We start from the raw sequence: 27574 nt of genomic DNA, 5'->3' as shown, positions 1-27574 counted from the left end.
CATATCTGAGATATTATTGATATTATTGATATTTCTCCCAGAAATCTTGATTACAGCTTGTGCTTTATCCAATCTGGCATTTTGCATGATGTACTCCATATATAAGTTAAATAAGCAAGGTGACAATATATGCCTTGACGTACTCCTTTACTGATTTGAAACCAGTCTGTTGTTTCATGTCCAATTCTAACTGTTGCTTCTTGACCTGCATACAGATTTCTCAGGAGGCAGGTCAGGTGGTCTGATATTCCCATCTCTTTAAGATGTTCCACAGTTTGTTGTGATCCACACAGTCAAAGGCTTTGGCATAGTCAATAAAGAGGAGGAGACGTTTTTCTGGAACTCTATTGCTTTTTTGGTGATCCAACAGATGTTGGCAATTTGATTTCTGGTTCTTCTGGGTTTTCTAAATCCAGTTTGAACATCTGGAAGTTCATGGTTCACGTACTGTTGAAGCCTGGCTAGGAGAATTTTGAGCATTAATTTGCTGGTGTGTGAGACGAGTGCAATCCCCTCTCTTAACAGATGAAAACCCTGGTGCTCAGAGAGGTTAGCTGGTTTGATTGCTTTGTTTGTGTAGAAATATATAGACGTGTCTTATGTTGGTATTTTTTTACTTTTGTCTCCCAAACTCATCAAGTCACCTTGATTCTGCCTTCAAGGGACCTCTGGATTGTTTCTTCCTTTCTGTTCTTCTCTTGCCCAAGACTGATCTTGAATATCTCTCTCGATCTGTTTCAGTTTTCTCTTTTTTTCAGCTGGAGCCTTAGCGTCTTTTGATCATTTGTATTAAATCCTGGCCCAATCACAGACTTTCCAAGAAGTATCCATAGCACTCTATAACAGATAGCAGTCTTTGTTAAAGTCCTTCCATCAGCTTTGATTTATGTCATTGAGTGTTCTGCCTATGTTTTTCTCTAAGAGTTTTATAGTTTCTGGTCTTACATTTAGGTCTTTAATCCATTTTGAGTTCATCTTTGTGTATGGTGTTAGGAAGTATTCTAATATCATTCTTTTACATGTAGTTGTCCATTTTTTCACAAAAACAGCAAAATTCTGTAAAGCAATTATCCTTCAATAAAAATAAATAATTAAAAAAAAAAAAGTCCTTGCATCAGGTGCATCTTTATTACCTTAAATGTTTGTTAAATGAATGAAAAGTTGTGGGGATCAGGATCTGCAGGATCTCAGGTGATTCTTAATACACAAAAGTCTCAGCCATTGGAGCAGTCATATCTTGTCATCACTTTATCCATTTTCAGCATTATTTCCTCCAATTTATATCCAGCACCAGTGTTCCATGTATCCTTTCCTGAGTCACACTGATGGAGCCTAGACATCCCTTACATGTTTGTGTATTCTTTTACAACCATGCCATTCCTCCAAATTCTCCTCTGTCTCAAACTCTGTATCTCACATCCTATTCACTTGCAGATATATTATTTTTCTTTGAAAGCTAAGTGCAAATAGTATCTCCCTGGGAAAGTCTGTTTTTTGACATTTCTTGATGCCCCTCTCTACATCATATTGCCATAGAATGCAGTACGAACCTTTGTTGTAGAAATTATCCCACTTGAGTGTAATTATAATGAATCAACTGAAGGGTCATAGAGCACCAACTATGCCACAGACTCTAGCACTAGGAAAGTCATAATCCTTGCCAGCAAATGAGCAGAATAGTCGTCCCCTAGCTTTTCTCAACTAGAAAAGTCATCCGAACCACAGAACATAGAAAATTAGCTGAGTAACTACCTTCTCAATTTTCCCAATGATGATCCATAACTGGCACTATTATATAACAATGGATGTCTTAGAGCCTTAGGGCTTAACATTCTTGAGAAACCCTAGTTGATCGAACACCGATACAATTATAGCAGCAATACTACGATAGAGATGAGCTCAGGATGAGGCAGAAAAGCAGAATAAGGTGACCTAATTAGTTATGTGTTTCTTTAATCTGTACATCTTATTCTTTTCCCTTCTCTCTTTTTTTAATCTTCACTTGGCATCTTGCACAGGCTCATTTCACGGAAGTCATTTGATACATTTTGTTGCTGTTATCAAATTATAGCACTGAAATTCATTTTTATGGTTGTGTGTCTTCAGAATTCAGACAAGGTGATGCAAATCATTCATATTTGTAAACCCAGCATCTACTCAGTGCTGGAGACACAGCTGGTTCTCACTGAGGGCTTGGTGAATAAATGCACACATTTTAAAGGGTTGTTACTCAATTATACGTATAACTACAATACTTAAAGAAAAACAAGCATGAATGTAAAAATCTTTCCTATTACTTAAACTTCACTTCTGGATATTTCACTTCAAATTTCATTATTAATACTCCCTGTGTTATGTGTATTTTCAAGATAGAAAGAAGGAATTGTATTAAAAGTGCAAGTAAAGTTGTATGAAGTGAAAAAAGGCTGCATTTTTCTGAATGGGGGATGAAAGTAAGTGGAAGTATTTTCAGTGTTATTCTAATCTAATAAAGCCAGAGAGATTTAGTTTTAATGCATTTTCAAGAACGAATAGCCTCTAATTACACACTGAGTTTAGAGGAAGATAGTGGGGGAGGATTTAAAGTGCCATAAAATCCTGGTCTCCTAAAGAAATTTTGAGAAGGTCTGTGATACTTTCGTTTCTGATGGCAGAGTATGTAGCTAGCTCAATTCAAAGTTATTTTTTCTATAAGCATTGCATAAGCACACACTTCACTTCTTGGGATTAATGGTTTTTCCATTAATGTCACTTAAAGGCATCTCTGTTCACTTAATCACCAGAAAATTTTGGGCTACGTGTCCTTCAGTTTAGAGTGGTGTCATACTTCTTATTTTCCCTTCAGTAGTAGTTCCATAGGGTCGCTCAGTCATGTCCAACTCTTCATGACCCCATGGACTGCAGCACGCCAGGCTTCCCTGTCTACCACCAACTCCCGAAGCTCACTCAGACTCATATCCATCGAGTTGGTGGTGCCATCCAACCATCTCATCCTCTGTCATGCCCTCTCCTCCTGCCTTCAATCTTTCCCCACATCAGGGTCTTTTCCAATGAGTCAGTTCTTCGCATTAGGTGGTCAAAGTTTTGGAGCTTCTGCTTCAGCATCAGTCCTTCCAATGAATATTCAGAACTGATTTCCTTTAGGATTGACTGGTTGATCTCCTTGCAGTCCAAGGGACTCTTTAGAGTGTTCTCCAACACCACAGCTCAAAAGCACTAATTCTTTGGCACTCAGCTTTTTTATGGTTCAATTCTCACATCCATACATGACTACTGGAAAAATCATAGATTTGACTAGACAGAGCTTTGTCAGCCAAGAAATGTTTCTGCTTTTTAATATGTTGTCTAGGTTGGTCATAGCTTTTCTTTCAAGGAGCAAGTGTCTTTTAATTTCATGGCTGCAGTCACTGTGTCCATTTATTTTGGAGCCCAAGAAAATAAAGTCTGTCACTGCTACCATTGTTTCCCTATCTATTTGCTACTAAGTGATGGGACCAGAAGCCAGGATCTTCATTTTTTGAATGTTGACTTTTAAGCCAGCTTTTTCACTCTCCTCTATCACCCTCATCAAGAGGCTCTTTAGTTCCTCTGCTTTCTGCCATAAGGGTGGTGTCATCTGCATTTCTGAGGTTATTGATATTTCTTCTGGTAATCTTGATTGCAGCTTGTGCTTCATCCAGCCCAGCATTTCGCATCATGTACTCTGCATATAAGTTAAATAAGCAGGGTGTCAGTGTATTGCCTTTACCTACTACTTTTCCAATTTGGAACCAGTCCACCATTCCATATCTGGTTCTAAATGTTGCTTTTTGAACTGCATATAGGTTTCTTAGGAGGCAGGTAACAGGGTCTGGTATTCGCACCTCTTGAAGAATTTTCCACAGTTTATTGTGATCCACACAGTCAAAGGCTTTGGCATAGTCAGTGAAGAAGTAGATGGTCTTGTGGAATTGTGTTTTTTTTCTATGATCCAACAGATGTTGGCAATTTGATTTCTGGTTCCTCTGGGTTTTCTAAATCCAACTTGAACATCTGGAAGTTTTCGGTTCATGTACTACTGAGGCTTAGCTTGAAAATATTTGAGCATTACTTTGCTAGCATGTGAGATAAGTGCAATGGTGTGGTAGTCTGAACATAGCTTCCTCTAGGGGGCTCTTACTCAAATTCATGTTGCAAAAGCAGTATTTCCCTAAATGGTTCCTTAATGCCTCAAGTCCCCCAGCTGTTTAAATTTATATCCAAGGAAGAGTTTACTTCCTTTAGGGCATAATCCATTATGTTACAAAGTTGTTACAATGTAAATAAATACATAGGAATCTGTTTAAGTTAGCAAATTGTGGTAAGGTAAAAATAACCCTGAATAAACCATGGCCTAAAAAAATGTGAAGAGTGTACATGGAAAATTCAGCATAAAAATATTACCATGCAGAAATAATAATTAACCCAAGCAGACCTGCACACAGTGATTTTCAGCACTTTTGCAAAGGAACAAATTTTGCTATGAAAGCAGTACTCAAAATCAAATAAAGGTTAGGAGACCTAGTTTAAAATTGTTATTAACACACAGGTATTTTACTTTAATGGTCATGGGCGTAGTTCCAACTATTTCAGAAGCAAAAGCTTATTGCTTGGATAGTAAATAGAACTGATCCCAAGGCTATGTTTGCCACTAAATTTAGAATGTTGGGAGGTTGGCCCTGCAGGGATCCTGGTGGTTTATCTGCCCTTGGTGTAACCTGACACGAGGATCCTGATGTCCATCTCCTGCAAAAGGCTGAGCCCAAGCAGGAAGTATAGCAGAACTGAGCCTAGGAGTGTTTTCCTAGGGTCTTGTCATTATGAGATGCCGAGGCTCTGGGTGTAAGCCTCAGAGTCATTTCTGAGCTACTTAATTGTATACTGTTTTGTATTTAATATGTTTAAATGCAGATCATAGTTGCAATTGAGGTTCATTCTAGTCATGTTTAATGCCAATCGCAGCATGACTGTGCATCATGCAGCCATGATGGGAGTGCCCAGGGGGCGCTAGTGGTAAAGAACCTCCCTGCCAGACACAGATTCGATCCCTGCGTCGGGAAGATCCCCTGGAGAAGGGCATGGTAACTCACTCTGGTATTCTTGCCTAGAGAATCCCATGGATAAAGGAGCCTGGTGGGCTACCGTCATGGGATTGCACAGAGCCACATATGACTGAAGAGACTTAGTGTGTGCACACAGTCAATTATGTCAATAAAATAAAGGGGCTGAGGTGCTCTAGATGAGTGATTTTCAAACTTTAATTTGCATATGAAATCACCCGGGTATCTTATTAAAATATGGATTTGTTTTAGTAGATCTGGGGAGGAGCCTGAGGTTTTTCACCTAACAAGCTCCTAGGTGGTATTGATGCTGCTTGTTCACAGGCCACACCTTGAAGAGTAAATCCTTAAATGGGCTAAGAATTGCTGCCGGGCTTTATTTCTTAGTTGCATGCCATGGTTTGGAAATTGTTCTATATAAATTCTATGTAACATTTATATAAATGTTTTGATTAATCCAGGATAAATCAAAAAATTATTAAACGATAGCTAAAGGTAATGTTCATGAAGGATGGATGGCAATCTTAGAGAAGAAAATTAACAAAAAGGTCAATTTACTCTTGCAAGCAAACACTGAAGTCTTACATACGAGACTTTTGTCTACAGATGGTGAGTGTAGGCAAGGAATACAGTGATTATGTTTGAAAAATACTGTAATGTGAAATCTGATGAAGATGATAAAATCCTTAAAAAGTAAAAAACAAAACTGCATTTAAACCATAAAAATGGAGTATCTCCAGTTATGAAAAAGATACCAATTTTTTTGTAAAAAATGATGAGTTTCTCAGTCATCTTTACTAATTTTTTGAAGGTGGCTATTATAATTTAGGAGAACAAAAGAGGAAAACACATTGGCTAGAGTCAATAAACAGTGTTTCTTCTCAATTCTTTTACAGATGAGTATTGTGGCCTTGATGATGTTATAAATAATTTGTGGCATTGAAGTCAATTTCCTCACAGAGCTGTTGGGAGAGTTAAATGAAATAAATTTTAAAATGAGATAATATGTGCAAAATCTCATATATGTGTCTGAAACCCAGACCATTCTCATATCTTACAAGGTCCAGTGCAAAAATAAAAATGAAGGGTCCCTTGTTCAAAGTTACTGAGAATTTCAAGTGGCAAGAGGAAGATATTAAACCAAGTGCAGGGTCCTTCTGTATGTGTGGGCCCTGTGTGACTACATAGGTCACATGCCCATGAAATATATATGTATTGGTCCATTCCTATCTGCAATATAATCATAGTTAACACTCATCATTTATTGAAATAGTCCAGTATAATGGGTACTATGCTGAGTCCTTCAATTACACACATTCATTTAATCCTTTAGAGTGAAGGAAAAAGGAAGCCAAAAATACTCAATTACTATTTGTAGGTTACACAACTACCAAGTCGAGGGAGCCAGGGCTTGAACCCGGGTCTGTCTGATTCTAATGTAATTTGTTATAATTAATTTAATGGAATAACAATCTATAACTGGTTACTGTCATCTCATTTGACTCAAATTTAGAAACTTAGTTTCAGAAAAATATAAATGTGTGATGGACAATTCATTCATCTGATCTTGATTGGATAACCTAGGTCAACCTAATTATCATATCCTGGCACTTCACACAGACCCTGATACATGGTAGATAGTCATATCATGCATACAGAACTAAGCTGAACACTCAGAATAACCAATTCATCACAGTGCAGAATCACACAGTGCAGAATACTCAACAAAGATTTAAAAAATCTCATTTTCCTATTATTTAAAAATCACATGCTTCTGAATGATAACAAAATTATTTTCACTTTAAAGTAATTAGTTTTAAATGTGTTTCAATAGTGATGAATCTCCTGAAAAAAAAAAAAAAAAAGACCAATTACCATGTACAGGAATAATTTTCTTCCAAACATAGCACTTGATCCAAAGAACTAAGTGAAGAGTAAATCATCTCATAATAAAAATTAAGATGAAGACTAAAATATTCCCTTTGTTTTAGATGGATATTAGATTTTAAAAATATGGTTCATACTTAGCAAAGTACAAGCTTGCATTTCTATGGAGCTTTTCTTTTCTAATGTGTTTTTGAATCCTTCATATGATTTTATTTTTTCTATTCTTTTCTAATCCTGAGAGCGGAGCTAATTTATTGTGCTTTAATCTCATATAATATCATGCCCATTATAGAGTTGAGCAAAGAGAGACAGAGAGGATAACTCAGATTACTTTGTCACCTTCTCTTTGAAAGTATTACCAGTCACCTCTGGCTGAATTAATAACAGCTTTCACTGTATTTTTAGAGCAATTTCCACTGCCTCAATGAAGGTACCTGTAATGTAATTTTCTGTTTCTTTGTCAGGCTCTCCTTCCAGATATCTAAGCGTGTTGTCTTATTTATCAGTATGTCCCCGGTATCTAATACAGAGCCTAGCACATAGTAGGTATTGACTAATGTTGATTCACTGAATGCACACATTAATAAGTGAACAGAACAATTTAAACAGGGTACTGCAGTGGGTGCTGAAATTAAGAGGAAATGTTTAGTCTTAGACATTATTCATTATTGCTTTCTGCTGGGCTAGAAAAATGTCATAGTCTATAAAATGCATCAATTCCTCTGAATTAAAATGTCATCGAACCTCCTACCCAGCCATGTTTTGCTAGCTTGATATCTAAAAGTGCTACAATGTATTATGCCAACTGCTGATATAGTTCCAGGCTATGGGGCATCTGCTGGAAATGATGGGAGATAAAAACTCTGTGGGTCCCCTGGAAGGGAGGTTACTATGTTAAAAAAGCTGAATTCCAGACAAGGACTCACCAGATGCTTGGAGACTAAAGAGCTGAGTTCCACTTCCTCAGGGACCTGAGCAGATGGGACCCCCTGAATCCAATCTCAGAGAGGACTGTCTATGGCAAAATGCCTGGTTTCTGCCCCAATTGCTTATTTCCCTGTCCCCAAGGCTACAAGGCACAGAAGCAAATTTACTCTCAACAATCTATGAAGCCAATACTTTATAGAAATCTAGAAAGTACTTCTAAATGTATTTTTTGTGCATCCCTGTCCAAATGGCTGGCTGCTGAGTTCAGAAACTGATGACAAGCATTATTGCCTTATTTACATCCACAGAGGAGGAATATGCAGACGTACAGAGTAGAGAAGACTTTTACAGAGGTGATATCCCAATACCAGTTAAAACTGTGAGAGGAAAAGTCCCCCAGGAAGCTCACCCTTAACTGAGCATTCAAGAAATAAATATCTCCTGCTCTTTCTCCTCCCACTTAGACATCTCCTTCTGCAACATCCTAGGACTCTAGGCTGTGTTTTCTTTCGCCTCAAGATTGCTATAACGTTCATTCCATTTCATTATACCTTAATGAGAAGACTGAGAATGAGGAAAGATAAGTGAAATTACATTGTGTGTAAAGAAAGCAACATAGAGTAGTAAAGGAGAGGATTCTGTGGTCAGATTAGTTAAGGTTTAGGTCTTGGCCCTGCTACTTAGTAACTGTTTTTTCCTAGGTCAGACTTACTGAACTTCTCTTGTCTCCATGTCCTCATTTGTCAAATACAAATGGTATTACTATACTTTTATCATGTTTGGAGATTTACTTTTGAGCATATAAAACAATGGAAAAATGACAGTGCACTGACTGCTCCAGGCAATTTAATCATAAAAGTAGCACCAAAGATAAAACGCTGTAAGTCTACATATACCTTTTTCCCCTCCCTTGCCACTATGTTTTAAGTACTGAATATCAAGTTGTTTCACAAAGTTTCATGCTTTTATTGTTTAAGAATAAATTATTATGTTTGCTCTGTTGCTGATCCCCTCAGTAAAATGGGATAACTCAGTGGATGCTGTAGATATTACATGAAAAATAGAAAATATTTAGTATATTATTATTATTACTGTTCTGGAATATACCAACCCTCTTGCCCTTTCATAATAGCTCTTTTAATATCCCTGTGTATAATGTCTAGTATAATCCTACCCACAACTAGGGACCACAGAGTTTATATTACTGGAGTTTGTTTGGATGAGCACATTCAGGCAACGTCCTCTAACTAGGAAAAGTACTCAACTTAGGGATGGAAAATCAAGGTCATGGTTCAACCTCACCACTCAGAGACATGTGTTCTCCTAAGATCTCAGGGTCCTCATTTGTATAATGAGGATATTATTTTATTATTACTATTACCTCACAGGAGTTCTTGGAATGACATCCTTAAATAGGAAAGGGGGTTGTCTGATTTAAAAGAAGCTGTTGGTCTGCTGTCTTAAACATGAAAGGAGGCAAGGGTAATCGACCTCTGTTTGCATTCTAGTGCTGACAATTTATTACAGCAGAAGACTTGAAACACATTTCAGTAATTCCATGATCTGAAAGAAATTAGGCAGGGCTTATAATAAATCAGGTTAATAGTACATAAGAATTTGTCAAATTCTTTGACATTCTCACATATTCCATCTTGCTTTCTCGTTAAAGTTTAAAAAGCAAACTGCCATCTTCTGTATTTTAAATCAGATGGAGAAAATTTATTTTCTTTCTAGACCAGAACTTTTGCCCAATGCTGTAAGTCAGTGGGCCTCCTCTGCAGCTAAGGCTAAACTAAGCCCTCTTACAAGTCACTAAACCACAACCCTGCCTCTAGGATCACAGCACCGAGAGAAAGGGTGACTTCTGTTACAGGAATTCCTTTGTATTTTCATACAGTCTCTTATTTGGATGGCATTAGTAAAATATCTCCCAAAATAGTTACATTGAGGACATTCTGAAAAACATAAAGTAGAATTTAGTGTCCTTAGTTATATAATTATACTGCCAGTAAAAATACATGGATATGTATGGAAAATGGCTAGGAAGAAGTGAGATGGAAATGCAAAGACAGTTCTCTTTTGAAAAGAATGAATGAGGCATGCAGAAAGGTTAACATAACTACACTGTAAAAATACCCACCGATATATAGACTGTGACAGCGTAATGGGAGAGGAAAGACAGAAACTATCTCAGGGATCAGGGACCCCAAGAAGGAAGAGTCTGGAGGAAATTACAACCTGGGAGAACTATGTTTAATCATGACTTTGGATCTCCTATGAGGAAGTCCTCTCACATAAGAATCCCCCCTTTACCCAAGTTACATGATGATCAACGAAGATCTCTTTACCCTCCAAAGTTTTCCTTGATGTCAAATTTCTCCAACAGGTCAGACTTCTATTTCAAAATTGGAAAGATTACTTAAAATGAAAATAAGTAAGCCATTTTATTTTTGTTCTTACATGTAAATGATACGCACTCTACTCTCTGAGTCATGAGGAAATAAGAACAGGATACCACAGAACCCACATTTGATGAGGTGGTTCTATCATAGAAGATAAACTGAGAAGCCTTCACAACTTCTAAAGTTCTGTTGACCTCCCAGAAGGATAGGAATTAAGAGGTATTTGCATGAAGGAACTCTTGTACCTTTTTCTCAGTAATGATACTGGTACGTTGTTTGAACCATAGCAATGTCACTGCAAATGGCAGAGGGGACCATGCTGATCACATGCAGGCATTAACTATTTTTTTCACAGTGGATGAAAATGCTTGCATAAGAGGATATTTTCTGAACCTCATCCACCACACAGCCTCTTCTAAATTTTTACTGTGAAAAGTTTCTCAGTGTAATTAAAGGCTGCATTGATCTAATTAGGTTGATGAAATTTTCAGTAGGGATTTGAGTTCCCCTAGCATTTCAATTATTTATTTATTTTTCTAGCATTCTTTCTTAGGCTTATCCCAAGCAAATTTTAGTGGTAGCGTTCTAAATTTTCTTACTCAGGCAATGTATTTTAAGACCTTCAGCAAGGACACATAGCTAAAAACAAACTTCAAATAAAGCATTCCAACTCATTTTATTGAACACAATCCTTTCCTTCCTCGTTGACTTCATTTCCCTACTAACAAACTATGTTGAGTAATTTTCACTCTGCAGGAGCGAAATAGGTGTTTCAAAGCATTATGAAGGCACAAAGGGACTAAGAAATGCATAATAACAGAAGGAGATTCTGAGGCAAGACTAATAAGGAGCAGCATGAGCCTTCCTTGTAAGTTATTTATTGCAGAAGCCCTCATGGTCAAAACTCTGCAGAAGAAGCACATGATAGTAAGTTTTCCACCATCTTGGAATATTAAAACACAAATGAACAAAAACCTCTAGTGAGCACCTTAGGAATCAACAATGATACTTTTACACACACACACACACACACACACACACACACACACACAGCTTTCCTAGGAGTCTAAGGTGAATGGGCAGGACCATAAGTGTCCTCAAATAGACTCCATTTCACCTAGACACCATGATTTGACTTTCCACAGCATCTTCTGAATCTCTCTACTGTTGGAGCAATCACTCAAAAACTGGCTGCTGGAAAAACTAAATTTAATTTTAAATGATCTTTTTAAGCAACATATACTTCAGGTTTTAGTCAATAGCATAAAGAATGCAAAGAATATAGACAATGCTTCAGCCTAAGCATGATTAGTATTGGTTTGATAAAAATCAGATTTTTTTTTTTAAGTGTATTTTCACAGACCTATCACCCTCCAGGAATTTCATAGATGTGGGCTGGTATATGGGTAATTTATTATTTATAATTCTTATTCTAACTTCTCAAGTTTATATTCTTGAAAGTAGTTTCCAGTGACCTCAAACATTTCTCCAAGTCTTTTCAATTTATGATGAAAATACAAATATTTTTTAAAAACTGCTTTAATCCTCTTATCATAAATTCTTGGCCATTCAACACTCCTTCTTGGTTTGAACAAAGCAATATATGAAGTTCAGGTTATATTTTGCCAAATTATGTTGAAATAATTCATTTTAAAATTTGTTAATCACTAAAAAATAAATTTCTTAATGAAGTTGCCTGCTCTCCATGCAAACCGAGTCTCATTTCAAAAAAGCATTATCAAATGCCAAATAGATAAAACTCTAACTTCTAGCTACTTCTAATAAACACTAGATTATGGGTTGTTGCAAAGTAATTTTCCAAGAATAGAGATGTGAATTAGTGAGAGTGATAGGCCATCTCTAGTTTTGTATCTTGAGATCTTGAGTCCCACTGTTCATAATAAAACAGAACCAGTGATACAAGTATTTTGTTTTATCTGACAATATTCTGTGCTCTAATCCTGTTACCCCTTCATTATTTTGAGGTGGAACAAATAACCTCTAGGTCCATTTCCCCACTTTCAAGATAAGGAAGCTGGACTTGGAAAGTGACTTCCAGGACTCTTCCTGTTTTAACACTCCAAAATTTCTTCTATGATTTCAGACATGGTATTATTAGTATCTCCTCCAGGATTGGTTATCCTAATGGGGATCACATACTAGACTGAAAATAAAAAAATGTTATGAGCCATATGTAAAATCATAATTAAGGTTTTACATAACAGTCTACAGGGCAGAAAGCCCACGACAGAGTTAAGGAAGGCTCATATGGGCTTAAAAGAGATGGGATGAGAATGAATGTGGGTATGTTTCTCTCTTATCAGCAACTCTACAAAGCTCACCTAGCTGTGATAAGGTGATGTAGCTCAAAGCCTACGATACTCTGTCACAATCATCTCAGTAGTAGGAAGAACAGAGCATTCGAAACAGATACTTAGACTTGGATGGAGACTAGGAACCATCTAAAATCTGATCAAGCAAAGTGCGCTATGAGCTGATCATGCCCATATCCTTCCATACTAGTGCATCAGGAGGAAATAAAGTGTAAGAGATTACACATTAATAAAACACTGGCAGGACTTGCTCCAAACACATATCCTGGTCTGTAGAGGAAGAGATGTAGAAAGTACCCTATCAGTAAGGCTGATATCTATCCTGCTGCTAAGTCACTTCAGTCGTGTCCGACTCTTCGCGACCCCATGGACTGCAGCCTACCAGGCTCCTCCATCCATGGGATTTTCCAGGCAAGAGTACTGGGGTGGGGTGCCATAACCTTCTCCAGATATCTATCCTAGACCTACAGAAACAGTAACATGAGGGAATCCTCATTGTTTGGACTCAGTAGATGAAGTCGCACAGAAAACCACTTGACTCGGTTTTGGTGGTTAAAGACTAATTAAAAAGATAAGTGCAAAATTCATAAGCAACAAGGATATAGCACAGGGAATTATAGTCATTATTTTGTAATAACCGATAATGGAATATGGGGCTTCCCAGGTTGCCCAGTGGTAAGGAATCCACTTGCCAAGCAGAAGACATGCAGGAGGCTCAGGGTCAATCCCTGGGTTGGGAAGATCCCCTGGAGAAAAAAAAAAAAAATGGCAACCCACTCCAGTATTCTTGCCTGGGAAATCCCATGGACAGTGAAGCCTGGTGGGCTACAGTCCATGGGGTCACTGAAGAGTTGATTCAGTGACTAAAACAACAATAATGGAGTATAATCTGCAAAAAAATACTGAATCACTACATTGTACTTGAAACTAATATAAAATTACAAATCGACTATAATTAAGTGAGATGAGTTGTAAAGTGTATCAACTACTCATTAATACAAAGATATTAATGTGAGATATAGTTCAGTCTGAAACTGTAATTTTAGATTAAGGCAATCCATTGAAGACTCATACACATAGGAAGTTGCCTGGCCCAAACTGAAATGTCAGAAGATGATGAGGCACAGTTGAGTCTGGGTGATCACTGCAGAAATTCTCATGTTTTTACAGGATACCCAGAAGGGCTCTTTAGCTAGATTTCAATTTCCTTTCTTTTTCCCAGTCATTAACAAGACTAACTTACCAAAGAGGCTGATGGTAGATTGGAGAGATCACAGTAAAAATGATGGAATGATGTAGATGGTTAGGGTTATGATTCTGCCCCCACCCCAACTCCCATCTGTAAAGGAGGATCCAGGCATCATATTGTGAAATCTAAGTATGTGTTCACCATGCTTCTCCCCAGCTTGAAATGCGTTCTCCATCCCCAGCATCAACAAATCATAATTATCCCTCAAGATGCGCACATTCTGACCTTCTCTGGGTCTTCCTTGTCTACTAGATCCCCATTCATTCACTCTCATTCATATTCAAATGGGTATAATGGTACCACACAACTGAATATCTCATTCCTCACAGTCTATATTACATTTCCTTTTGTAATAAACTTGAGGGTTTACACAATCTTCTAACAAATATTTCTGTTAGGACACTGTATATTATGGTGGCTAAGAGTACACAAAATTCTAAAATCAGACAGCCATGATTTAGGCTTTAAAATTTGTTAGCCGTGAGACCTTTGCTCAAGAAACTTACCTGTGCCAAACCTTAGCTTTTTTGCCCCCAAAATGCAGATAATTACTACTTATATTGTGGAGATCCTTATAAAGCTCTTAGGATAGCATCAGGTGCAAAATAAGAGCTCAGAAAATGCCTATTATTATAACAAAGGTAATAACTATTAAGATTTTATTATGCTCACAGAGCTTAGTGCAGTCTTAGGTCATGTTACATATTTGTAAAAATTAAAAGGTCTTTTCTGAGAGACAATCGATCCCTACCACCACAAAGCACAAATGCTTCTTATATACACATTCATATACTAGGCAATACAATACCCAGTATATTTATATAAATGGAAAACAGGTCAGGATAATTTAAGCACTGATAGTTTTTCACTGATGCTTACCTGAATTGAGTTTGATTAGAATATTTTCTTTAAAATAAACCAAAGCACATCACTGCTTACCAGCAATATCTATGGCTAATCAATAATAAATTCAAAGGTATTAAATTTTATATTTTATAGGTCTGTACCATTAAACTGCAGCCATATAATGCAAAAGGAACTTCTGGTTCTAGCAGCCCAAAGAAATTGGGTTGTACCTGCATGAAAACAGGCAGCTTTTATGGAAAAGTATTCATACAAGTCAAAACCCAAGGACATTCCTAATTTTTTTCTTCTCACACCCCAACAAGTTCTAATCCTATCAAAAGTTACAATCAACAATGACAGCTGAGAATGAGGGATGAAATTCTTGATATATTTTAGCCTGAAAGCTTCTCTCAGGCGAACATCAAATTAACTCACAAATGAAACATCTTTACTTCCTTCAGAACATGGTAAAAATATAGGAACAAAGCTATCATTCAGATTTATTTTGTGCTTGTTGAATTTGGTCTCTTTTAGCCAATTTTTTTTCTTCTTTTTTCCTGTAATGCTCAAATAAGTCACCACTGAATATATAACACCTAAGGCATTTGTAGAGATGATCAAGGTGTTTGGCTTAACTCTAAATCCAATATTTCTTTATGTCTGACTTCCTTTTATAGAGAATATGACTGCCCATGCAAATCTTAACTGTGAATTATTTATAGACTATAAAGATGAGGAACTTAATTCCTTGATAATGTTTTATGAGCTTCCCTCATCCCTCCAAACCTATAAAAACCCCAGTGGAATATTGAATTCAAGGTTGTGCCCTTTGACACCACAAACATCAGGTCTTCAGCAAAGGTGCTTTGAGTCTGGATCTGAAAAGATGAAATCATGAATTAGAAATGATTCTGGTGACAGTGATATTTACCTCTTTGAGACAACCCATAAAGTTGTTACTGACTGGGGACCCTGGAAGGTCTGCTGTGCTGGGACTGCCTCCAACATAGAAAAAGTCATCAGACCCCAGCATGGTATAATCTTCTTGCGTGTAGCCCGTTGTGGTAAGAATCCCATCCACTGATATTGTCACCTAGATAACAAAGCACAGGGAAAGGACACGCTATACTCAGACCTAGATACTGTAATCCTGGGATATGCCTGTGTTGTGTTTTGTTTTGTTTCATTTTTTCATTTTGCTTTTTGCTTTTTTTTTTTTTTTTTGGTTTTTATTTTTAGACCTATGGCGGAACCCATTTTCATGTCTGTTAGAGGTTTATTCTTGGATTCTATTCAGCTAGCCCTAAGAGGTCTAAACTAGTTAGAGAGTTAACTGGTTATTGAACTAGTGTCAGCATCATCCCTATGGCAACTCAAAAGTTATTTAGCAGACACAAAAATGGTGTTAGTAAAATGCTTCCTAGGTTAGTTTTGCTGGTGTACGTATTAGTAAAGTTTAGTTGTCTGTTATTAACTAATCACACGTGCACCTTGTTAACAGAAAAGGCGCAAGCTCTTTCCAGCAATGTCACTGTTTGCACTATTGAGCAGCAGTTGTCCAGCATGCAAGTGCCTGCGTCCATGCCAAAGGGGAGGGGGCGCAAAACAACCAGTGGAAGCGGCACACGTTGAGGTGCACATGCAGGAGGGACAGGACAGTTCAGAAAGGAAAGGAAACAGGGAGAACCAAAGGAAAACACACAACTGCTCGATGATGAGGGAAAGATGAGTGGGTGTGGCATCTCCAGCATTCCCAAATCAAGGGCGCATGCCATGCGTCATGAATGGTTTGAGGCTGGCTGAGCTTGCGGTCACTCGGGCCAGCCACCATTTTGTCTTATCCCGTGTTAAACCACAGCTGGATGCAAAACGTTCGAAACGTTAACGATGCCCCTACAGGTGAGTTGGAAAACAGAAGTTGACAGGAACAGGTAAAAAATAAGAAGGTCAACAACAGATGAAAAGAAGGAGGTCAAAGTAAGCAGAAGAGTACCAACCGCAGTTCCTCTTTTGTTAATGATGTCTACAGTTAAAAGAAAGAAAGAAAACACACGGCAAACCCAAAATAAGAAACAATTAGAATGATATCTACCGAACAATGTAGTTTGTTTACCATAGCGTGTCCAATGCCTGAGTGCTTTGTGGAGAAGGGGGGAGAAAGGAAATTAAAAACTGTGAACAAAATAACGATCGTTACTTAAAAAATATGATGGTCTCTACCATGTTAGTACATTTTTTGATTCAGGTAACGGTTAGTAGAATGAAACATTCCATGAATGACATGTTAGTTATTAAGCATGTTAGTAACATAGAAAAAGGGCAAAAAAATTTTACAAGAAAAAAGCAGACTAACAAATAGGCCTCCCACAGAGGTAATATTTTTCCTGCCAGTATTGTTCATAACTTGCTATGAGACAGAAACAGACATATGGCAATGTTCCTTTGTCTCCCTGAGTACGTCTGACAGACATTTAAAGTCTAAAAGGGACTCCAAAGCCTAAAGCTCATCAGCTGACCACTGCCACCTTCTGCCCAGAAATGGTCCCCCCCCCCGCCACCCTGGCCCACCCCAGCCCCTGCAAATTCATAGGAATTGGTTGGCATTGCCCTACTACTCAATTTTACAGCATACAAGGACTCCTCCTCAACTCCAAAACTTCCTTCGGTCATATTGATGGACTTTAGGATCACAGTTTACTGCAATGAAACAAAGCAAAGATCCTGACACATAGAATGAGTAGAATGGATTTGTTTTTAATCTATCCTGCCACACATGCACCCCGGCTGTGTAACTGCAGTTTCCTTGGAGCTACCAATTCGCAGTTTGGTTTGTAACCTGAGCAAAGGCAAATCTAGAAAGTGGGCTCCTCAAGCCCCACCCTTCCGTCTGTGCTTCTCTCAAATGAGACTGCGGCCTCTTGGTGAGAATCTGAGAGGAAAATAAAAAGGGAAAACTAAAGAGACACACGCGTAAGAAGTCTGTGGTCTACAGCTACCCTGATGGTGGGAAACTCTCCCCCAGGGCAGGTGGGAAACATGCAGGGCCCCTCCCGTGACACTAAGGCCTCTGAAAGGTTTTGGAGGGTCTCAGGAATCCTTTACTTTTGCTCCTCTGCCTCAGCTAGACTAACCCTGCACTGCTAAAATTCCTGGTTGCTTCTCTAGCTTGGACAGTTTAAGCCTTTCAGAAGCGGGAAAGAAAAGGTTAGTCAGTTAACAGCTCAGAAAGAGAAGGCTGTTTTAGTAAAGGAAAACCAGAGACAATCCGGTCATTCTGCAACTGTTCAGAGAAACAACAAATATGTTAAGGATATTAGTTTGAGATCAGCATGTACTGCAGAAAAATTAGTCACTATCAACACTTTACAAAATGGTACATTGTAATATCATAAAATTTCAAATAGTAACCAAAACTTATCATGTTCAATATATAAGGACAATCTATTCATTTCCATCTGAATATATATATATATATATACTGTAATAATATGTCTCAGTTAAAAGCATACAGTATATGGGGGCCCATAGATAGACTGAAAAAATCGTATTTTTCTAATATGTAGATACTTGGAAGAATTTTTAAAAATATAATCAAATAGAAATGGGCATTTAGAAGATGAACTGGTCTCTGCAGAGACATCTGGGGCTTAACATAAGTGTCTGTGCTAAAAAATAAATATATCTTCATAAACAGATTCTTAAGGAGATGTGGAAATCCCCAAATTCATTTTCTCCCTTCAGGGGCTTTTTCTGTCCTCATTTCAGAGATTGGGCTGGGGAGGAAGTAGGGATCGACACAATCCTGAATCACAAACACATTGTTTTTTGATTTTTCTTTTTTTTTAACTACAAAAAAGGAACTGTGATTTAATGATCCCAATGTACATGCTTTCAAATGATCACCATGAAAACTATAATTTAAAATCAAATAAACAAAAAACCAAAAACACAACAGAATCACACACGTCACAGGAAGGGCAGGTCTCAGGGATGACCTTGCAGCCCTCTGGGAAACTGTCACATGTTGATGAGTCAAAACAGCCTTTAGGCCCCTGGAACTTTCTAGATATGCCCCTGCTCAAGTATGGCAGGAAGATTTATCTCAGAAGAAGAAAAAGCTAATTTGTAAGCGACTCTGAGGAGCCCTATCTCATGTTGTTAGGGTTTTCAAGTACCACACAAACACAGCTGTAGCGAAAACAAAGCCAGTTACTCTCTTATCCACTGCGCTGTTACCTGACGCAGATTCCTGGTGACTTTCACATCATGCCAGGCATTATCATTAAACTTTCCATTCACGGGCTCCACTAGTGCTTCAAAGGCCCCTGATCCCAAATTAATGACCAGAGAGACAGCTCCATTTTTCAGGGCGAGATTGACATAATCGGCTGATTTCCCGGTGTGAAGCATCAGTCCGTTCCTCTGAAGGGTTTTAAAGGACAGAGTTATTTCATCGCTGCTGCTTTGAATGGGGTTTTGAGACAAGTCGTAGCAGAAGTATTCCGATCCCTTGAAAGTGGCAATATATTCTTCTTTTCCTGGAGGGAAACAGATACACACATGCATAAGTAAAGAAAATATACTATGCAAATTACCAAATCTTAACAGAAACGATAACTAATCATCCCCCAGGTTAACTCTTTGTCTAGTTAACATTCATGACAAGAGCCTTAAACAGCACTGTGAAAAAGTGAAAGGGTTAGTCACTCAGTCCTGTTCGAGTCTTTGTGAACCTGTGGACTGTAGCCGGCCAGGCTCCTCTGTCCAAGGAATTCAGGCAAGAATACTGGAGTAGGTTGCCTTTCCTTAACAATACTGTAGGTGGCAGCATATTTTTAAGAAACATCAGCTATTGGGCCATCAACTGCAATAGCTAAATCTGACATTCTTGAAAATTCAATTAATTTTTAAGTATCACTGCAAGAGCTTTGATCAGATCAAGTAGCTCTGTGATATCTCCAGGGCACGAGTCAGGTACCATAAATACATATTGGATGGTTCTACTCTGCTGGCAACAATGGATTCCAAAGTGTTTGCAACATTCTCTCCATCCAACTGAGGTTATTTTAATTTTCAGTGAGGTATTTATATTCAAAGATCTTCTCAGTGAAGAGCCAAATATTTCCACCATTGAGAAACCATAACAAATTATCTGGTGAGGGGAAAGTAAAGAAGAAAAATGACAGAATTTGGTCTGGGAGTGAATAGATTTCTTATAGAACAAATGCTTTTTTTTTTTTTTCTTTCTCCCTGGGTGGAGGGGACAGTGATAGAAGGCCTAAAGGCAGAAGCTGGATTATTTGTTCATTCTCTGATCTCACCAAGCAGATGGCAAGACTGGCTTTTATGAGACTGGTAAGAATTCCAGCACATTCTCAGGGGAATAGCATGTAAATGAGGTCTCAACATTTTCTATATTTCTCAGTCTTCTCCACATTTATTTAGGGGTAACAACGTGGATCCCACAAAATGTTAAATCAAACAGAAATGGTGGCTATTTGGAAAGAGCAGTCTTTTCCTACTAATTAAGTGAGTTTAATCAAAGGAAAAGTAGAAACCAAAATCTCCTTCAACTCTCTAGGCAATGATGGCATTGTCCCAAGAAAAATGAGACCGTATGGTCTGGACTCAGCTTCTAATAAACTGTAAACATAGAATTACAAGTGGTACTAGAGAATCTGTTTCACTGGTAATATAGCATCTCTACTGTGCCCACTGGAGGGTTCAAAGACCAACAGGGGTCTCACTTTTATCTTTATCTTGGCAATAGGATTTTAACTCAGGACTACTTTCATTCAGTAGACATATATGTCATGTCTTTGCATTGGAGCTCAAATTAAGGTCTCAGCTCATCAGGGTCCAATGACCTGACTCTCTGGATACAGAAAGCATTGTAACTAATACAGGCAGGCAAGGCAAGGCACTGAGTAAGATAGTGAGCACCTAAGAACTTTCACAAGAGAGTGAACCCTTGAGGAAGAGTTATTACCTACTAGTAAACTATTAGTGAAGACTAGTGGTCAGGCCAAATCCACTACAATTTACTCAGAGTCATAGCAATGTCAGCCCGATCCATACTAAAAGGTCCCTTCCTTTCATATACTCAAATTATTAGCTGAAATCCACAAGTATAAGCCCGGTGCTAGTCTTCAGCGATAGTGGAATGACTAACACTGACCTAATCCCTTTCTCTGAAAGTCTACGGTTTAGGTGTTTGCTTCTCAGGTCAGTTCAATATGGCAAATGGCTTGTTGATATTGGGAGCCAGCACAACTAAATATTTATGATATAATGAAGGGGGGAGAAAAAAAACATAGGCTAAAGTATGAATTTAGATCCTAGCAGGCCACGTGTTAACTGTACTGGGGGGCAATTATGCATCTTTTAAAATTTCAGTTTCTAAACATGGTTAGTGATACCGGTCTCTCAGGATATAATGAGATTATGCTGTACAGACATCTGGGAAAGTTGGTGGGCACTAGAAATGGTAGATGTCTTCCTCCTAACCTAACTAATGTAATAAATATGGTAAATGATCTAAAACAAATAGCCTATGCCATACTTCATTATTAAACCTAGAAAACTCTCTTTAAGATCAGTTATAGAACAAGATGCCCGCTATCAACATACTGTGCTTCAAGTCCTAGCTAACGTAGGAAAAAAAGAAAAAAACTTAAGAGCATTATCAAGAGTACAGGTGGAAAAAAAAAATCACATTAGGAAATATAATTGTACAATTGAAAGACCAAAAGTATCTTCAAAATCTATTAGGTTTAAGATACTTCAGACAGATTGCAGGGTTCTATGAACTGAGGAAAACCAATGTTTTAAACATATAAACAGATCGATAGATTAGGTGAAATTCCAACAAAAATATCAATAATTTTTTTTAACAAATTTGAAAAGCTGCTTCTATAAGTTCTATGGGAAAACAAAGAGCCCAAAATAGCCAAGATAGATCAGAGAAAGAAGATAAGGGAGTTTCCTGTGTAAAGATGAACAACTATTAGAAAATCGTGATACTAAAGATAATTCATTAGTATAGACAAAAGGAGAGAATAAAGATAATAATCAAACTAAAAATAATCTTATGCATATACGAAAATGATTTATGTCATCAGGCATTGCAAAAAAGTGAGAAAAGTAGAGATTAGTCAAAAAGTGGTGTTGGGACAACAGGTTAACTACATGAATAAAGTGAAATTGAATATTTACATTATTTTGTTTACAAAAATCAATTCTCCATGGACTAAGAACATAAATTAGTGAGGTAAATCTGTAAATTTTTGTTAAGACAAGAAATTATGATATGGAGGTATGGAAGAATTTATTAAACAAGCATAAAAAACTAATCAAGTATTGATATATTTAACTGCATTAAAATTAAGAACACCTGTTTATCAATAATACCATAAAGAGAGTAAGAATCTAAATTAAGTTGGCAGAAAATGCTTTCATACCATATTAATCTGCAAAGGACTACAATACAGGATTTGCAAAGCATTCTGATAAATCGGTTTGGAAAAAAAAAAAGATCTGAAAAATGGGAAAATTGGCAAACGATGTTTGGATACAACTGAACAACAACAACAATTTCATAGAAAAACTGGTATATACTATTAGAATAAATAAAAACATGTTCAATTCTTTGAGTCTTGAGGGAAAAGCAAAACTCAAATTCAGAATTCATTTTGCAGCCATGAAACTGACAAAAATTGAAAAGATAGAAAAACTCCAGGTTTTGTAAAAGCTATGGAAAAAATAGTCATTGTTATCCAATGCTAATTAATGAGAGTGCTGATGAGTTTAAAATCGACCAACTGCAATAAGCACTATTTGGCCTTATGCTACTCCATGGGGACATCACGTATTATAAAGGTATTGGTCTTCAGAAAATGGTTACTATAATCAATAAAAATAACATTCCCAATTTCTTTCAATCCATTACTCTCTCCTCACTGCTCTGATCATTTGATGAGTAATAGGAATATGGAGCCAGGAGAATTCAAGGAATAGGGAGCCAAAAGAATTCTGGCTCATATCCATATACATACATCAGATATGGTGAGATTCACTTATCTGAAGAGGATATTTGCAAACTTTTCATCCCCACTGAATACTCAGAAGAGGTCTCTGAACCAAAGAGAATTTTAGAGATCTTATTCTAGCCTGAGTTTTAATCATTCAGAAAGTGATTCACATGGAGTTTAAATGACTGTCAAATTCAGAAAATGCCAGTCACAGAAGAGAACTTAAATTCAGCCTACTACCCTTAAATACTAAAGAACAGAGAGTGGGTCCTTGAAGAGGCTTGTTGCTAGTTAAGAGGCTGTAGCATTTTATCCAGGAGACTTCACATCATTCCTAATATGATTTATGCAAAATAAATCCAGATAATGTGGCAGAGCCAAAGGAAAAGTACTAAATATTAGAGTTTATAGTTTACTAGATGGAAATCTGTGAAGTTATATGAATGTCAATAATATTTTACACCATCATATTCATATTACTCAAAAATGAAAGTATATCACTCTTTTTATGTTAATACCAAATTAAGATAATTTAAATTTTCATTAAATGCAACCATGTAGTTTTGGAAGAATTCACCCTGTAGAACATAACTTTACTTCAAAAAGTCATAAATGAGACATGAATCTAAGCAGGGAAATATTTTTGTTAGGTTCTTTTTCAAGAAAGAATTTGTTTACCATATGAGAATATGTAAGTCATTCAATTTTCTTCAAGAGAACTATAATTCGTCCTTGTTACCATGCTGTCTTTATCATTAAGTTTTGTGCTATGTCAAATGCAAATACCAAGTAGCACAGTAAAGAGTTATTCATGCTTTAAAGAAAGGGTCTACATCCATTTTAAAAGATAAGATCCAAATATCTTATGCATTTCTAATATGTTCTAAAACAATAAACATCAAAAAGAAATTAGATTCACCACTATAGGAAAAGATGCTCAACTTTATTAGAATTCAGAGAAATGCAAACTAAACCATAATAAAATATCAATATATTATACCACAATGAATTAAAAAAAATAAATAAAACAAGTGAAAAAGACAAAATGTACCAAGTGTTAGGATGTGGAGCAACTGGAACTCTTATGTATTGCTGGTGAGAACTGCTTTTTGAAATTAGCAGTATCTTTAAAAGATAAATTTGCCTATCTTATGACCCAGGAATCTCCCCTTATAAGTATACATCCAGCAAAATGAACACAAGATCATCAGAATGACACACTAGAATGTTTACAGCAGCACTCTGCATAACGACCTCAAACTGGACAGTACTTAAATGCCAATCAATAGTAGAATGGATAAATAAATTGGGGCATAATTATAGAATATTATATTAAACAGCAAAGAGAATATATGGTCTATAACTACATGCAAAAATATGGATAAAACTCACAATGATAACATTGAGTAAAAAAAAAAAAAAAAGCCAGACGAAAGAGAAGATACTTATAATTTCACTTATATAAAAAAAATAAAACTAAATCTCTACTGTTGTAAGTCAAGGTACTGACTGCCTTTGATAGAAATGAAGGGGAAACTAGTTAGGAGGACGCTGGGGGTACTAGCAGCATTCTGTTCTTGTACTGGGTTTTTTAATGTGTGTGATCAGAGTGCAAACATTCATATAGCTATACACTAATGATATGTGCGCTTTCTAGTATTTATACTATATTTCAAAAAATAATTTAAATTCATAATCTAGATGACTGAGAACAAAACGAATTCATCTGATAAAGTCGTTTTCTTCCTGATTAATAGGGTGATAGGAGCAAGACACTACTTTATTAATAGTACTTTTATTAGTAACAATGAAAATAACAACAATAGTAATAATACCAACTATGCATCACTTTAAAACTTTTCTATGTATGTCAATATCCCTTAACACCATTTGCTCTCCAGAGCAACCTCACAGGATTTAGAAAATATAAATAAGCTGCATGGATGTAATTATAATTGTTTGAGGGACCATACTTCAAATGTCCTGATTAATGGATCACTGTTTAGATGAAGGGGGTGTCTACTACTCATCATAGAAATGCTACAACAGAATTAGAGAAACATTTAAAAAATACACTGCTCAAAAACTTGATTTATTTTTCTAATATTCTGTATTAATTTGCTTCCTGTTATAATACAATTGGAGAAAGAGATATCTAATGGGTGCCACTGGATTTCAGTCCTCACCAATTTTCAACTCTCTTATGACTCAGACAAAAATACACAATTCTTGCTCATCTAGTTTTCTGAAGGAAAATTCAATGAAAAAAATCTAAATTGTATAAAATCTGAGTTCTATTCTGAGGTCTAAAATCACTCAACTGAACAAGGAAGAATATGTAGAAAACATGACTTCCCAGACATACCAGATAAAACAAAGAAAGTGGAAAATCTAGAGGATTTAGAACATGAATCAAAGTGTGAGAGAGAGAAGCCACTCAGTCGTGTCCGACTCTGCAACCTCATGGACGGTATAGCTGACCAGGTCCTCCATCCATGGAATTTTCCAGACAAGAATACTGGAGTGGGTTGCCATTTCCTTCTCCAGGGGATCTTCCTGATACAGGGATTGAACCTGGGTCTCCCACACTGCAGGCAGATTCTTTACCATCTGAGCCACCGGGAAACCCCAAAGTGTGAGGGAGACACTCAAAAAAGTTCAGGTAGGCATGGGTTATATTCATAGTTCTTAGAAGAGGGATGGGATGGTCTTCAGGTGGCTCATGCCTGCTATCACACTCCTCTTTAGACAAGCTGGAATTTATTGGGTATATGTTGAGACGATAAAAGACTTCTAGATTACATAAGGTAGTGTCAAAAAAATCCTCTAAAGAAAAATTTAAACGATATGTGACAGAATCTTCAAACATTAGGAAGGCTATTCCCTAGAGGAGCAATTCCATTTTGCAGCGAATCAGGGGTGCGAATAGAATCAAAGCATAATAGCTATGAGAAAATATATCTCAAAATAATAGACTTTATAAGAGAGCTATCCATAGGTGGAACATTTCATCTACTAGAAAACAAATTTCTTATCACAGAAAGGACTTGAACATAACCGAAACTTAACTGGATATGGCAGATAGTGTTCAATCTTTGGATGGTCAACTGAACAAATGGATCCTTTTTAACAGCAAGAATTACTGATTTATACTTTAGAGAGTAGAATATTCAACAACAACAACAACAAAGGTTATATGACTTTTCGAGTTCACTCACAAATTGATTCTCAGAGCAGTGCCCCTTCCCATTGCTTATGCTTTGGGTAAAGTCTCACTAATTTTACCCTATGTTGCCACAACTTTCAAGCTCACTGAACTTCTTTACTAAGTGAAGGACCTGCAAGGAAATGACCCTAATTCCTAAGGCAAAGATATCTATGGTCAGAGAGAAGTCTTACTATTTCCACTTACATGGAGAATGTCAGGCTATTTTCTGAAGGCAAGAACCTGACCTACATTATTGTTCTCGATTATCGTGCTTTTCATATATACAGTCCCAAATCACACAGGTTTATAAGGTTTCACTATACCTTAAAATATATTCTAAGGTTGTGTTCAACACAAACCAGGAACTAAAATCAACACATTAAAAACTGACATTTGAGTAAGAGGCTTGTTTCATTTGTTTTACTGCTCTAGAAGTCAAATACACAAGAATATCATGCCAAAAATATTCTTGACTAAAAAAAGGTACACACTAGAAGTTTACATTATTACATTAAATAACAAGCCTGGCTGTCTCTGACTATGAAGATAAAGCAAGCTTAGAAAAATAGAAAAAGAAGGTCTGCCTATTGAATCACATCAGGTTAAATTTTCAATTCCTAAGAAGTGTAACAGAAAACAGCATAGTTTTATTTGCCCAAATCCTTTGTAATATATACATTAAAACAATCAATTGATCACTGTAAGGAAAAACAGCATAATTTTAAAGGGAGAATAGTTCTTTATCTGGACTTTCTCTCAGATGAAATGTCATAAATCATTCCAAAATTCCCAATTATGATTCAACCTACAGAAATTCTCTGGTTAGCTTCTATTGTTTGCAGCAAGAAACAAAACTTCATAAAATATTCATTGTTCATGGTTTTATTTCACTTCAGATACACCTCAAGGCAACCAATCTGGAAGTAAGTTGCCAAGTATCCATCAGATAATCCTAGAAAAATAGGCATAATTTTAATGATGATATATGTGAAGTCATTAAATATGAAAGTGAAAGACTTAGATATTATTTGACATAATGCTTTCATTTATTAGCTGAAGAGAGTGAGGGTTGAACAGATAAAACCATGATCACATTAATTAACTGGAGTAGAATCATAATATGTAACCCCCCCTTGCTTTCTTTATTCCAATCTTACTCTTTCTTACTCCCTAGATAATGCCATGAAATGAGCTTCTAACTAACGACCAAAAACTAAATGCCATTTACACTTGAACATACTCTAAAAAATAAAAATAAAAAATAATAGGACACAGCTCAATACTCCAGGGCAATTTTCCAATTCTATTGTGCAACTGATTTGCATTTGTATGTATAACTGCAGGTGCTGGGAACCAAACAGGCCACTTCATGTCTTAACTGGCTTGATGACCATTCACTTCTGCACAGATCAGATGACATGCAGGAAAAGTCATAAACAAACATTCACCAGGTGTGCAATATTGTAATTTCTGGGCCTGCCTCAGGCTCAACTCCCACAGTTGAATCTATGACTAGACTCCATCATCTTTTAACCTGGTGTATATCAGTGACACGATCAAAGCAAAAACATAGCATTGTATGTGCTGTGCTTAGTCACTCAGTCGTGTCCTACT

At 36.8% G+C, this 27574-nt stretch overlaps 1 protein-coding gene across 17 annotated transcripts in view; it reads right to left on the bottom strand.

The window, feature by feature from the left end:
* The window catches only part of NRXN1 (neurexin 1), a 1215464-nt gene that overhangs the window by 730215 nt on the left and 457675 nt on the right, over positions 1–27574 (bottom strand). For 7 of the 17 annotated variants that reach the window (XM_068971259.1, XM_068971268.1, XM_068971326.1 and 4 more), the window contains 2 exons: positions 18959–19260; positions 15654–15815 (listed from right to left, as the gene is read on the bottom strand). In XM_068971259.1, the coding sequence (XP_068827360.1) occupies positions 15654–15815; positions 18959–19260 (464 nt within the window). Of the gene's footprint in view, positions 1–15653; positions 15816–16814; positions 16860–18958; positions 19261–27574 lie in introns of all 17 variants that reach the window. The other 10 variants (XM_068971278.1, XM_068971304.1, XM_068971341.1 and 7 more) reach the window with 2 other exon arrangements.

Source organism: Capricornis sumatraensis, chromosome 1, assembly GCF_032405125.1.
Source record: "Capricornis sumatraensis isolate serow.1 chromosome 1, serow.2, whole genome shotgun sequence".
NCBI classification, from domain to species: domain Eukaryota; kingdom Metazoa; phylum Chordata; class Mammalia; order Artiodactyla; family Bovidae; genus Capricornis; species Capricornis sumatraensis.
The sequence above is the reverse complement of the archived record's forward strand: the minus strand, read 5'-3'. Positions and strand labels throughout refer to the sequence as shown.